The sequence below is a fragment of the Pyxicephalus adspersus genome, chromosome 1, assembly GCF_032062135.1.
Source record: "Pyxicephalus adspersus chromosome 1, UCB_Pads_2.0, whole genome shotgun sequence".
NCBI classification, from domain to species: domain Eukaryota; kingdom Metazoa; phylum Chordata; class Amphibia; order Anura; family Pyxicephalidae; genus Pyxicephalus; species Pyxicephalus adspersus.
This window is the reverse complement of record NC_092858.1, coordinates 74,230,330-74,245,673: the sequence shown is the minus strand read 5'-3', so window position 1 is coordinate 74,245,673 and position 15,344 is coordinate 74,230,330. Positions and strand designations below refer to the sequence as shown.

Genomic DNA, 15,344 nt, shown 5'->3' with positions numbered 1-15,344 from the left:
GGATAAATAACAACTTTGTTTTCCTTACATTACAAAATGACATGGATGAAAAAACTGCACATAGACAGTCAGGGACATGAGATAATAGACAAAGAAGGTCTGGAGCTGAAAGCTATATTTGGGTGTCATCAGCAAAATAAGTGATATTTTAAGCGAAGTTAACATATTAGTTGTCCTAGAACATAAGTGTACATAAGGAAAAGAAGGGGTCCAATGACAAGACCTTGAGGTATGTCAACAGACAGATGTGGGTAGCAGTTACTGTGGGCGTAGGAGACAATGGAAGAACAGTGGAATAACATGGGTGGTAACTAGACTGAAGATCAAACAAAGGGTTATTGTAGAGATTGTCAGAACATTCTGAATGAATGTACCAATCCAGAAGTATATAGGCAAAGGGAATTAGCTTGACCGCAGCTAGAGAAAGTTGTAGGGTCCAAAGTGTTTTTTTTAATAGTAATGTTACTATTGCCTGTATAAACTAGGACGTAAAAATGCCAAGAGAGAGAGAGCTGTTAAACACAACTGTGCTGATCTGCTTCTCTCCTTCCACAGCTGGATGGTTACGTTTGGCTAGTTTTATTTCAGACTAACAAGATTAGATATTCCACCCACAAAAAGCACAAATTAGCCAGTTGCAAAAAGACTGAAAGAATTATTACACCTACAACCATCAATTACAACTGTGAGCAGTACTTACACAACATAGTGTTTTATTAGCAGTTTAGATATCGATGTTCTGGCCAAGAGTCAGTAAACTATAGGTATACAATATGCTGGACAATATTGTACAATACAATATAGAAAAAATAGCTTGCAGCAATTGCATTGACAAAACAAGCGAGCCTTTCACTATCACAGATGCTATGATACTAATAACAGCATAGCGTGCAGGCAGATGTGTGCCACCTATGGCAGCCGTTTTTCCCAGACCACAGCCTCAGGTGACTATGCAGAAAGGATCTGCTATTGGATGGTCTGAATGAATCCAGGCAACAAAAATGGATAATTAGGGGATAAAACATATCAGGGGGACAGAGGTAGATTGAAGAAACCTAATACATTTAGTACCAAGGAAAGAAATGAAGGTGAGGACATACATGACTGACAAAAAAACAAAACTGTATTATTACTATTTTTACATATTTTTAACTGGCTACTGATATGCTGATCTGCATACTCAAACAATGCTCTATTCAACACAGCATCCTCTTGTCATTTTGGAGGGTCTTTCTGGGTTAGGCCATATTATCTCTCTTTATCTCTGCATTATCAGAAGATATGAGTACAAAATATCATTATTGATGTCTTTCTCTCATTGGGCCTGATTTAATAAAACTCTCCAAGGCTGGAGAGGATTCACTTTTATTAGTGAAGCTGGGTGATCCAGAATGAAATGGATTTCCTAAAAGTCCTTTGCTATTTGTTAGCAAATTTGTTTTCAATCCTGAATCAGATCCATTTCAGGTTTGCTGGATCACCCAGCTTCACTGATGAAAATGAATAAATCAGACGGATTGTGTGTTCAATATACGCAGTGCAATGTATGCAAAACTGACTGTACTTTACAACTGTTTGAACAAAAGAGGTTCATAAATTAAAAAAGTTCAAAAAATAACTTAGACAGACTAAGTTTATGGTATAAAACACTAAGTCCCTCAATAACCTTTTCCTAAAAATGTGAGATTGACTCACATATGAGCTAAACCCCAAAAAAGTAAATCTTTTCTTTTTTTCCTTATACCAGTAAATGACACTGATATATAATTGACCACCTGGGTATATGCATGAATAGATTCAGAACATGGTCACTAATGGATTTCTCTAAAATATCAAGTCATTTCTAAAATTGTGATTACGAGAACAGCTTGCTGATAACTATGCTTTTTGTCATCAGCAAACATGAAAATTGCTTGTGCTCATGAAAAAAGAGAGCTTGATTTCCTGTTCCTTTTACCAGCTGTTTAGCTTTGAATTACTGCAGGTAGAGACACAAGAACTTAAAGGTTTGTTCCTTAGAAGTGAAATGTACTTTGTGATAAAATGTGGCTATTACACTTAATTGCCCCGCACCTGACTGTTGTATTTTTCTAAGACAAGGGGATCACAAAAAACATTGATAGAGAAGTAAGTAATGCGTTTGGCAGTGTTTGTTTCTTTCTTTTATTTAGGGACAATGCACTTTTCAACAATTGAATCTGTGTTTCTTGTTTTCATGTGACCGAAATCTATTTGGATAACATAAAAAACTTTAGGCTGTTATGCCTGTACATATAAACATTATATATATTTGTATATATATATATATATATATATATATATATATATATATATATATATATAATTCATTATAGAATATGAACAATAAACGCAGTTCACACTTTGATCATTACACATCATATTTTATAAAACAAGATATAAAATATTGCAAGATGTTTACCAAGTGCCAGTTTCATAAAGATTTACAAGCAAAACAAACAATCCATTTTGACTGTAAACATAATGAATGATTGTGGGATAATTAACAAGGAAACCTGGGACTGAGCCTTGCCATAAGGTATTAGTCATTGCAGTTAAATCTTTGAGCTGTGTAAATAATAGGCTTCTTTTATCACAAAAGCAAACTAAAACCCTTAAGGTGGAACTGAGCTTAAAAAGCAAAGATTTATAGTTATAGGTAAAATTTCGAAATGTTATTTGTGCTTAGGCAGTACTCTAAAATATGTATTTTGTCTGAATTTTTTTCTGAAACACTATGCCCTCTAACTTCTAGTCTAAGGAGGTTTGGAGTAAGTTTGATGATATTTTCATTGTGCAGCTTACCGTTTAAAATGGAAATCAACTCAAAATTAAAAAAAAAAAACAGTTACCTTTAATCACCCAGATCTGTCGGGAGGTTTTTTCACTTGGGTCTTGCGATTCAAAAGATTTAAAGGCACATATTATCAAAGCAAAGACCAAAGCAATCTGTAATTATAAACAATGGTTAATTACAATGATAAGCTGCAACCACATAAAACATTCTTAGTATATGCGCATAGGTTGTTCCAATTGAGATCCTAGTACAATCATCAATTCACATTTGTATAAAGACGAACATAAACTTGTAAATTTTACTCTAAGCATTTTGTGGACATATAGCCACTTCTTCAAGAGTTATTACATGGTGCACATAGGCCAAGTACTATAATAAAAGCATATAAATATGGGTATGTCAGTAAATTTTATGTTATTATATAATGGTTTGATCTTAGACAAACAGCTAAGTAGATCTTATTCAATAACATACTTTTTGCTTGGAACAATCACAGTATCACAACCAATGACTTCTATACTTCAGCCTTAGATAAGGGAGGTCTAGGAGGCCATGGATATATACCCAACAGTGGTGTTATAGGAGTCAGAGGTGTTGTGGTTACAGGTCTTTCAGTGACAGGTAACTTTCAAAATGTATATATTTTATGGATTAAATACCATTGTAATTAAAATATATTGTTTTTAATCAACATTGCTTTCGTCATTACTTTGAGGTTATGTGCCCTTAAAATTCCACACTATGTGGTATCTTTTGTCTTCTTTTTATATATATTTATATATATGGCATGTGGCATTATTATGGCTAACTGTGCAAAATAACCTTAACAGATTCCAAGTATTTTTTTTCAGCTATTAATCTCTGTAAGTATCAGTCTTTTCGGAAAAGTAGGTGAACATTAAAAACATGTACACAGGCTCATGGTAGTAGGTGTTGTTTCCCTGCATTAGACATGTTTGAAACGCACATCAAACAAAGATCGTAAAAATTCTTATATGCAGTAGGCACAGTAGTTCAGTTGTTTTGTTTGTTAAGTATTGTTTCTTTACATTCTCAAAGCTATACCAGGTGCCTACATGTTTGAATAATATATTGTATTATAACGTTTAACATTAATTAAATACATGACTAAAAAGGGAAAAAAAGAAACATTCCCTATACTAGGTAAAATACAAAATCTCTTTATTACTGTGGTCTGCACAAAAAAACTGTAGCTGTGATTGCTTGTTTATTTTTCCTATCTAAAAATATGATGTGGTATGACTGGCACACCAAAAACAAATTTCATGTGAGTGTGTCTAAAACCCAAAGCACTGGTTTCATATATAAGTGTATATATATATATATATATATATATATATATATATATATATATATATATATATATATATATATTCGATTTAGGTCTCTCTGTGCTCTATAAGGTAGAACTCTATTTGTAATGAAAAATCCAAAATTGTATAGTTGCCACAAGAACCAGTAGTTAAGTGAAATGTTACTGTGGAAACGCCTTTCTAATGAAAAAAATCTGCCAGATCTTGGTGTCTTTATACTTTCTGGTATGCCTCTATACCAAAAAGGTAAGGGAAAACTCTCCAGTGGGAAACAGCTGAAAAAAATCCTAAAGGTTTCTTTTAAATGATCTCTATTACTAATTTCTTTAATACTATTTTAAAAGCTAAAATTTTAGCTACATACTTTTTAACAAAGTGGGTTTCCTGACCTCCTGGCCCCTTTTTTGCAGTCAACTGTTTCTGGTATGGAGTAACATGCAGCCTCATAGCATTGTGCTGGAAGAAATCTGGATTTGGCAATGTCGTTAAATGTATATTACCCCTAGTCACCTTTGACTTATCTTTTTTTTAATCATAACATGATTATGGTTTTCTCGCCCTTGTTTCTCTTAATCTCTAGCACTGTATTACTCATCTGTTTTTTAATGTTTACCTTGTGGCGGTTTACACTTCAAAGCTTGACATTATATAACTGGTTTAGATTGCTCAAGCATTAGATGCACACCATGACAGCCAAAACAGTGATGTTTCTCACTTCAGCAGGCACTAAGCTGCATTAGCCCCATGGTAAGAAAGCAAAGTCATTTTCTTAAAGTCTTCAGAAACTGACGTAATGCAGAATACCCAGGCTCACTGTGCAATCTATTCTCATTGTTTTTATTCATAAATGAAAATGTTAGATTACATTTATTTGTACTTTTTTTTCTTTCTAGGATCAGATTCAAAAGCTCCAGATCTCTATCAAAAAGAATGTTGATACGGCTAGTAATGTTCCTATTAGCCACAATGCATTTCAGTCTGTGAGTAAACGCTCATGGACAGACGTACTGCTCCAAATATATAAGGTGAGAGAATTACAAATATATTCAATATACCATAATCACAGATCCCAAAATAAGGGTGTATATCCTAGTGTAGCGTTACTAAGTAGTCATATAAATTACTCTCATGGCCAAGTGTACACCACTGGACTATAGTACAGGTTGACAATTGAAAATCCGGCCATCAATAATCCAGATCCTTCAGTTTCCCGGCATGAATTTCAGGATTGCATTTTCAATACTGCATTACACTGTTTAGCCACTAATGTTTTCATGGCGCTGTTCTACAGAAACAGCTGTTAGGTCTTGCTTGCAAAATTAAATACACATTAGGACTTCCCTGCTGCCGACTCCCTGGTACTGTGCCCCAGATGTCCGAGGTGCTGCGAGAGGAAGGCTGGCCTGTGTGTAGTGGTGAGTATAAAAAAAAAATATTCTGGAATTTTTAAAAATCTGACACTCCTCAGGTCCGGAGGTTGCTGGATTTTTGAATGTCAACCTGTACAGATAAAGCTCAGTATTATAGAGTAATTTATTCCAAACTGTACAGATCTATTTTATGCTAGTTTAGATTGTAGAACATGACACCTATAAAAACCTTTTGTGCTAAGAAGACTGTATTCCTTACTAGATAATTTAAGTTATCTAGTGAAGCTTGTTGATTTCTTTTATCCCAGGTTAGCATACCATGTTGGTTTTTTCCATTGTATAAGAATAATACAATGCATTTTTGATAACAGCAAATTTTTTTCATACCCATATTTTTCGGGGGCTGTCCAGATGTACAGTGAAAATCACATTCTCAAGCACTAGTAAAAAATGCCAGGTAGGGTTACTGTCTAAACTGAAAAAAGTTTTTGTACAATAGCAAAAACAAAATGCAAAGTTAACCTTAGCAAACTACAGTAGATAATGCTATATGTCTCTGCAACTGCTTTTCTGAAATTGAAAACCTGACTAGTCATTATGGGCTTTTGCATCCATCACAGTAACATCATACTTTGAATTACCTAATCAAAACTAGTTGTGTACAAATAATAGCTAAACATGGTGATGGTGACATGAATTTTCATATAAGGCTACAAAAAGTTATATTTCTGTGATACAACTGAGTTTAAGTTGTATGCTGTACAAATATCACAACCATCTGAGCTAAATTATGTGTAGCAATAGAAAAGGTTTTGTAAAAGTGAGGTCAGAAAATGTAAATTGGGTCTTGTGGATATGGTTTTGTATAAAAGGTTGTCTTGACTGACACGCTTTAGATTGTGTTCTACAAATATACATGTCATTATTAAATGGGGCTTTCTTTTATTGCTTCTTCTTTTTTTCTTTCCTTAGGTGTTGATTCTTTCACGGGTTGAACAGACAAAGACTGATGATGAGACTGTGATAGATTGCATGCCAAAGATCAGTTCTGAGCCTCTGTCAAGTAATATATACTCCACATCAGAAAGAATTCTTCTTACTTGGCTCAATGTTCATTATGAAAAAATGAGAAAGGTGACATGGAAAAACTGTATGAAAGGTAAATAAGAAAAAACATCTTTATGCAGTGATAAGGATGCTCATAGAATGGCTCATGACCTGACAAATTCTGGGCTCAAGCTTGCCTTTTACAGGTTCTCAGTTGACACAGCATTATTATTTTTGTGAACTAAGGAAATCTATGTAATAATCTATACAAAGACCAAATGTACTGTTTTAATATTTTTAAACTAACTTCAAAACAACATATGCCATTGAACTTTTTGTAATCATAAAGTGAAATGTTAAAATCATACTATATATATTATTTTTAAGAGGTGTATTTATGTTGATTAAGTCCTGGCTCTCAGCAACAAAACACAGCCTTGCCTGGCAGCGAGGAGAACTGATTTGTCTTTGGTGTAGTTTAGTTACACTCACATGTCTCCTCACTGTCCCAATCACGTGACAGTGAAAATAGAACTTGCAGACTGATGTGCTAATCTTTCGTTCTTTCTTCCAGTCAACACACCTTCTACATTGCTGCACATTTGATTGGCATCTTGTGCTTCTTCACCCCTCTTCCCCAAAGTCTGATATTTGCAGTACTGACTGCAAGTTGATTTTGCTGGGTGAAATCCAGCTACTTCCACTGTTAGTTTACAATTATTGAAACATTTTAATTCTGAATACAGAGCTGCATTTATTTGTGTATTATGTATCAGAGATTTCAGCTTTAAGGAATAATAACAATGAATCTCTGTAGAAAATATTTTATATGGAACAAACACTGCTGTAAATTATGTGGTAATGAGGAGGAGTGTCTATGAGTCTAATTAGTAAACTACTGGTACAATGTGAGTGATGTGGAAATAACCTGTTTTGCGCAGCAGTTTTCAAGAGCAAACAGATTTTCCAACTTGTTATCTACAGTTATAGGAATTAAAATGTTTTGCTTTATGAAATAATTTACCATTATTTTTTTATCATAACTAATTAAAGAAAACAGTTATATTTCCTAGATTTGTTACTGCTCTGTGCTTTATAATTGCTGTCATTGATTTCTGTGTTATTGTAAGGCATTTTGTTAATATCCAGTTGTCAAGTATAAGTGGTAGTAATGACCAAGAAATTTATTAGTTGAAAAATGAAAGGGGCAGCCCTTTGGCTTGTCTAGTAGACATCAACTGAGTTAATAAAGTGTTTTGTTTAGATATATTGATCCAGGAAAGAGATGTTAAATTTTGTTTTGTATTTAGAGTGCATTTATATCACTTACAAGTGATCATTCAGAATGCTGTTGCTTTAGAATAAATATTAGATGTAAATGTAGTTGTGTTGTAGGTGGTGCTATGGGGGTGTATAGAAAAGACACGTAAAAGTCAAATTAAACTTAAATGCTGAATTGGATATGCCAAAGGATATGCCTGTGGGCCAAACTAAAGTCTGGTGAATACCCCACTTCAGCACTCTTTTGTGCTTAAGTTTAACATTCCAAATGTGAAATATATCTAAAAGCAAACATCTTTTTTGTATTTAATAATGGATTTTATGTAGTAGACATTGTAATTTAAAATCTCTTAACCATTCCAATTGTACAAAAAACATTTACCATGGGGGACATGTCCAAAAATATGAAAAGAAATAATCCCTAATTTAAAAGAGTAGATTGATTTAGGCTAGTAAAGCTTTGCTTACTCTCAGGTTGCAAAGTGATGTTTCTGCTTCTCTGGGCAACCAGAAGTGCTTTAGCAGAAGGATCACAGATCACAGCCCACTGATGACTGACGAATGAGAGATCTAAACAGCTTGCTGTCAGTTTAAGAGGATATAGTAGTAAAGGGTGGGATTAGACTAAGAGGCATAATAGTAAAGGAAGAATAAACTAGGGGTGTAATAGTAAAGAGAGGATACACTAGAGGTGATACAGTAATATACTAGAAGGTCTAACAGTAAAGGGAGGGGTAGTCTTGGGGATGTAATAGCTAAAGGAGGATACAGTAGATAGGTCTAATTCTAATAGTTAATGTGGGAGAGACTAGGGGATGTGATAGTAAGGAGGGTATAGACTAGATGGGTGCAGGCCTGCAGCTGCCTATGTCATCCTGGCCCATACAGTCAAAATTGGCTGAAGACCACAAGGAGGAAATTAGGAAGAAGAAAATGGCGGCGCCTTGTGATGGAATAGGGAAAGTATAGCGCCTTTAATTGGGATGGGTGAGGCACACAAGCCTGCTTTCCAGTTGAAGGCTGTATTTTCATATTAAAGATGACCTGTGCTGAGAATCTGAGCAGTTTACATATTCTGTCAGTATGGGTCCTCTTTCTTACATGGACACTAACATTGTGAAGTCACTTTATATTAGTACACATGCATACAGGAACACTATGCTTAGGTCTATAAACATAGTTTGTTGCACTACTTATGTTTATTTTATTATACAATAGAATCCAGAAGCTAACCTATAATATTTATTCCCATGTTTAGTACATTAGTTCTTTGGTTAAACTTTTTTTAATATGATTGTTTGCAGAATGGTATCGATTTGTAAATTGTTATTCTTAAATCAAGTCAAAATGATCAAAAAAACAAATTAAACTCATGTTCAGAGTTATGATAGTGACAGTGCCCTAGGACTTAATCTTGCTTGGATTTTCTAGCCAGACACATGTAATTAGTTTCCTGCTTATACCAAGTATTTCATCTGAACTCCCAGACAAGGTCCTCCGAGGCCAAGCTATCGGTTTATTCACTAGGAAGCTTCATTTCTTTCACCGATTTAACAGAACGATTTAAAAGGTTGCTATTGATGGACCTGGCTCTAAATATATCACACTTAGCTGTCTTTACTGACAAATTCTATTGCATAAACTGCAAGGTCACTTCTATGTTTGTTATTATTATGTATGTATTTTTCGTAATAATTATTAATTCAAAGGAATATATACTTACCAAAGCTGTGAAAAATTATCTTCAAAACTTTAAAGGAAATATTGTATATTAAAAATGTAGCCGAGCCAGCCTACAGGTTTTCAGTGCTTTGCTAATAAATACAGTTTGTTGCTTAGCACATGTACTACCTAATTCAAACATGTCACACTTCAGTGTTGCACTCCTTAAAAAAAATAGTATAAGACATGTGCCATGTCATGAATTGAGGAATTTCTCTCAGAATTGCACCATGCCTATTTTGATTTAAAGATTTGTGCTGCTTTCACTATGTAAAAAAAAAAACTTCTCAAACCTTTATGCGGACCTAAACTAAAAAAAACAAAAACCTCACCTTTAAATCTGAAGATCCCTCAGTCACTCCAGAGTGTTCCTTGATTAAGTCCCGCACCCTCCTGTAATCATCATTCTTCATCCTCTGACTTCTGCCTACGTCGTCCGATTTTGCACTGTGCAGGTGTGAAATCAGGTGACGTAGCTGCTGTAAATGGGAAAAAAAAGAGTGCCAATCTCACTGCAAATGCGTGAGATCGGCATTTGATTCCCCTGTAGGAAAAATCTCTTTCTCCACTTGCCCAATCTCAGGCACGAGTAGAAGGAGCAGCCAGAAGCCTCCTGGGATGCATGACATGGGTATCCCATGCACTCCTATGAACAGTAGAACCCCGGTGGTGGAATCAAGAGAGGGGGAGGATTTACCCTTTTTCTTTAAAAAAAAGGATTTAAACCAAGAAAAAGAAAATAGATAATTTTTACTTAGCTACATAAAGGACTTATTAAACATTTTGGTGATAGGTCTGCTTTAACCTTTCAATAAAAAACTGACTTCATGAATTCAATATTGACAATACACAAAAGAACAATTTTTTTTTATAATCGGGCCGACCGTTTAAATATTTAAAAGATAAAACTTCATCTCTAGTTACATGGTATTGTTTGGGGTCTGATGATATCATTAGTCTACTAGTTAGGCTATAAACACTATAACTTTTTGGTGGTCACAGGGTGAGATGCTGCTGCAGATTCAGTGTCGCATGTTTGTGGATATAGCTTACAATAGCACAACTATGTCTGAGCTAGTATCTAGGTTAAAAGCAGCAGATGCTGATTCTGGATGGTGCCTGAACAAAAAGGTAAGAAAAGGGATGAAGTTATTGTAAGAAAGTAGTTTAATATTATCTGTAAGAAGTAACCAATACTTTGAAGTATTGAACTTACATATTACATATCCCATGTACACCTAAAATGCACTTCCTGTGAAATTAAAGTGGAACTAAACCCATGCTACTAACATGTCCCTGTTCACTCACAGGGCATGGCCATCTTCCTCAATTTTCCTTCTTCCTGCATACATAAAGGAGTTAATTAATTCCTGGCATGCTATTACGAACTGCACAGATAGGCAGCTGATCACTAATATATACATGTGAACATATCCAAATACCGTGGCAAATCCAGAAATTACATACATACCCAACACAACTAACAAACTAATATGAAAACAAAGATTCCAACAAACTCGGGTCAGGTAAATAACACAGGATCAGAACCAGAGGGCACGACTGAAAGAAAACCATATGTTGCTGGTTTTCTAAACTGCTTATGTATAAGAAAAGAAAAAAACTGTTTATTACTACCTGAAAAATGCTTTACTTTCTACACCCTAAAGGAGTCACATGGCTTCTCCGGCCATGTAAATACATCGGAAGGCTGTATTCATTATGATGGGAGAATTGTAATTTTCAGGGTGGCATCATCTCTCATTTAAAACTAACTAAAGTTTTTTTTAAACAAAAAGTTGCATTGAACTGTCTCTTTCAGCATAACCCACCATAAACAGCTTTATACAAGTTCTGCTTTCTGAATATGTCTTATTTTTACCAGGAGATGTGCCACCAACAAGATGGATAATGAACTTCGATAAAGATCTATTAGATGGCCTTGTCCTTGCAGCTCAAGTGGCAGCCTATTGTCCGTATCTTGTGAGTACTAGTTTGTTTTTTATAAGAACTGCAATCATTCACTGCATTGCAGTTACAAAAAAAAATCCATTCTATACTTTTGCTTCTTTGCAGATTTCCTCTCATTTCATAGACATGTATACCAGTCCAGAGTCACCGGAACAATGCTTGCACAACTGCCTGATCCTGGTGAATGCTCTGCGAACAGTCAATCTAAACATTGACATACAGGTGAAATGCTATATAAAATATTTGCATGTATTTAACCCAAAAAGTATTTCTTTGTAAAATTTGAATCACAGAAAAATAATAAAGTTATATATACTCTTGACTCAGCAAACAGAATAGTCACTTAGCTTAGTAAAATAGGTAAAATTGTGTTTACTTTGATTATCCAATCATATGTGGGGGAAATTAAAAGAACAGGATTTATGCCTGCATGTATTATAATGGTTTAAACGAACAAAGTTTTATCTCAACCATTATACCAAGTGAACAATTGCTTAGTTAAGGGAACATTCTTTTTTTTTTTCTTTTGTAAGTCAATCAATTTGTCTAACAAAAGGCTAACCTCTTTTTTAACTACCATTCACATATTTTTCTAATGCTCACATAATTACAGTATTTTTGGTTTTCCTAATGCACACATTTATTAGCAAATCATTCAGCAGGTATAGACTACACTTTGTGTTACACCTGAAGTGTTTTAATTAAAATGTATAAATTAGATTGAAGCCTTTCAATTGTGTAACTGCTTAGACATCTGGGGACTTATTGTATGCTAAGCTGCTACAAGCAACATTAAAGGCAGTTAAAGCGGACATATGACACCTGAGCTTTTGGCTGGGTACCACTAAAGTAAGCACTTTTCAGTTTATTTGTTTCTGAATTCCTATTTAGGCCACTGACATATGTGACCCAAATCCAGTGATGATGCTCATGCTGTGTGTGTACCTGCATGAAACCCTGCCACTTTACGTGCCTAAAAAGACTATCAATTTCGATGGGCCACTACACCAAACAATTTCACGACAGGTAAATAGGAGCATGTTCATATTATGTTAACTTTCTATTTTTTCTTTGTGTTATCTTTATCTTGTATTATTTTTATTATTATTATTAATATTAATAATAATAAACAGGATTTATATAATGCCAACATATTACGCAGCGCTGTACATTAAATAGGGGTTGCAAATGACATACAGATACAGACAGTGACACAGGAGGAATAGAGAACCCTGTCCCGAAGAGCTTACAATGTAGGTGGTGGGGGGAAGTCTCATACAATAGGAGGGGAGATATGGAGTGATGGTAAGTAGTGAGCGTTTAAAAGGACGGGAGAAGATGTATAGGCAAGTTTGAAGAAATGGGTTTTGAGTGCTTTTTTAAATGAGCAGAAGGTAGGAGCAAGCCGAATAGGACGAGGAAGACCATTCTAGAGAGTCAGGGCGGCTCTAGCATAGAGAATTTAAAAAAAATTATTTTATATTAAAATAACTAAGCAGCCAAAAAAAAAAATACACAAACCAGTGAAATAATGGAATTAGTATTTTTCCCGTTTTTGAGGGGTAAATATCAAATATTGTGTATTAACTATATGTAGTATTCTGTAAAGCCCCCAGGTACAACATTATTGTCATAAATACTTTTTTTCTGTGCTGAGAGAAGCTGTTTAGTTTAGTTTAGTTTAGAACTGTAATGAGCCATAAGAGCAATTACTTATCTCTGTAACAAGCTAATATTGATGTGGACACCTGTACTATATGAAAGTTGGAAAGGCTGTGGGCCACTAAAATGACTGAGGTGCACAGTCTTAGAACATGTAACCAGATATTTACTGGAGCACACCCAGTGATAGGCTTTACTGGAGGATGTACCAGACTTTGCCCTTAGGTAGAGTAGTCAATATAGCACCTGGCTAGGGATTAGAGCCACAGCATGGTACAAAGTTGACAAAATGCAGAAAAATGTATAGGTCCAAGTTTAGGACAAGCACTGAAGCAGTGAACAAGCATAGTCAAATACAATCTGAACCAAGCAACTGGAGAAGTAGGAATACAGGTCCACAAGAGCGAGCAGAGACTGGAGCCTTGGGTTAGGAACCTACTGCTCTGGCAAAAAGTGTTGGCCTGAGCACAGCTAAATACTGAAGTTAACTGACAGGCAGTGACTGTGTAGCTGCTATCAGCAGATAAAATTAAGATAAATAAGATAAAGTCTTGTGGATCCTATACCTCTTCCAGCCTTGTCAAAGCAGGATTAAAGCATTAGGTAAGGGAGATTACAAAGTAAAACCACACATGTGCAAATCAACTTTTTTGTTGATCTGAGACAATCCATACTCACGAAGGGAGGCAGATAAAGATCAGGGAACCTGAGCATGATGTGAAAGGAGTATGGAAAAAGTACACAAAGCACACCAAGAATTAGGTTAGAAAATACATGCTTCTTGTATTCATACAATATTTGTTTATCCTGGATTTCAGCTTAATTAATTTATAAACTGAAAAAAAGAAAGACATTTGAAAGAACTTTTATACATTTATGTTAACACATTTTCTTCATATTATTTAAAGATGTGGAAACTTTCTTATTCATTTTCTTTTGTGAGTAGCTGGACCCAACACAGAGAGTATAGAAAGAAGCTTGGTGGTAGCAGTAAACCTTCTATATGGCACAAAATAATAGAAGAGATTTGTTTCTGCCTAATGAAAGGAAGCTGTGGTGTTGGATGCAGATATCAACAAATTATTAATAAATGCATTCATTCATCATTCATTAATTTATTCATTCATGTTGTTCCACATGAGCCTCCTGCACAGTATAGCTTACTTTTACGGCTTTTGTTTTGCTGATATAGCAGATATTTTATTCAAAGGAAAGCAACAGAATATTTTCACCAGTTTTACCAGAGATGTTTTCTTTTATTCCAGTAGCGTTATAAACAGAAATATAAAATAATGTATTTAATAGACTAAGGTACTTTAACAAATATCCGTTGACTCAAAGTTTCACAAAGCATTAATTGTCTGTAATGTTGTTTATCGCTGGTATTCAATGACAGTTTGTCATTATTACAGTACCTATACACAGCCGCTGATCAATAGTCTGACCTTTTTCATGTTGATGTGTGATTTTTGTTGTTGGAGCAGGTTCGTTTAAAAAATCCAAGCAGCAAACCACTGGTGTACAATGCTACAGTTGTAGGTCGGGAGTCAGCTGATTTCTCTTTGCCTAAAGGAAGCACAATAACGATTGCCCCAAAGTAAGTAACCTTTTTCATTGTCTTCATTGGAACTGACAGCTCAGACAGCTCACATTCACAGTATACAAATGTTGCATATCAAATATAAACAATATCGATGATTATTTTTCACCAGGGTAAATCTACTTGTTTACATAATGTAGATGTAGAAAACATATGCTGCAGCTTGACATGCCTCTATTTCACCATGCCAGTGGCGGTCTTACTAGAAATTAATGTTATCCATGTTTTCCCTAGCATCTGTTATAAATAACAACCTGGGGAATTATTTTTATGCATCTGTCATTTTGTCTAAAGTATGTACTTATGGTTTTTCTGTAATAGCATCTTTTTGTTGATGCATGGCTGGTTTTCTTTGACATTCAGTTGTGATGACCTGTTCTTCATTCTAGTTCACAGTGACATTACTAAGCAGCCCATGTTAGTACATGCTGCTGCTGCATATTCTGAACCTAACAGGTATTGAAAGCTGGAATCTGACTTTGACTGCCCTTGGTCCTATTACTGTATTGCTTTGTGCTTCTCAGAGCATAGCCTATGAACTCTTT

General features: G+C 34.9%; 1 protein-coding gene across 1 annotated transcript in view; it reads left to right on the top strand.

Moving 5' to 3' along the window:
* Positions 1–15,344, top strand: part of CFAP47 (cilia and flagella associated protein 47) — a gene marked incomplete in the record, with an annotated part of 209,882 nt that overhangs the window by 69,257 nt on the left and 125,281 nt on the right. The window contains 6 exon segments of the mRNA XM_072404123.1: positions 5,043–5,174; positions 6,492–6,678; positions 11,452–11,549; positions 11,643–11,759; positions 12,429–12,563; positions 14,684–14,796. Coding sequence (XP_072260224.1) covers positions 5,043–5,174; positions 6,492–6,678; positions 11,452–11,549; positions 11,643–11,759; positions 12,429–12,563; positions 14,684–14,796 — 782 coding nt within the window.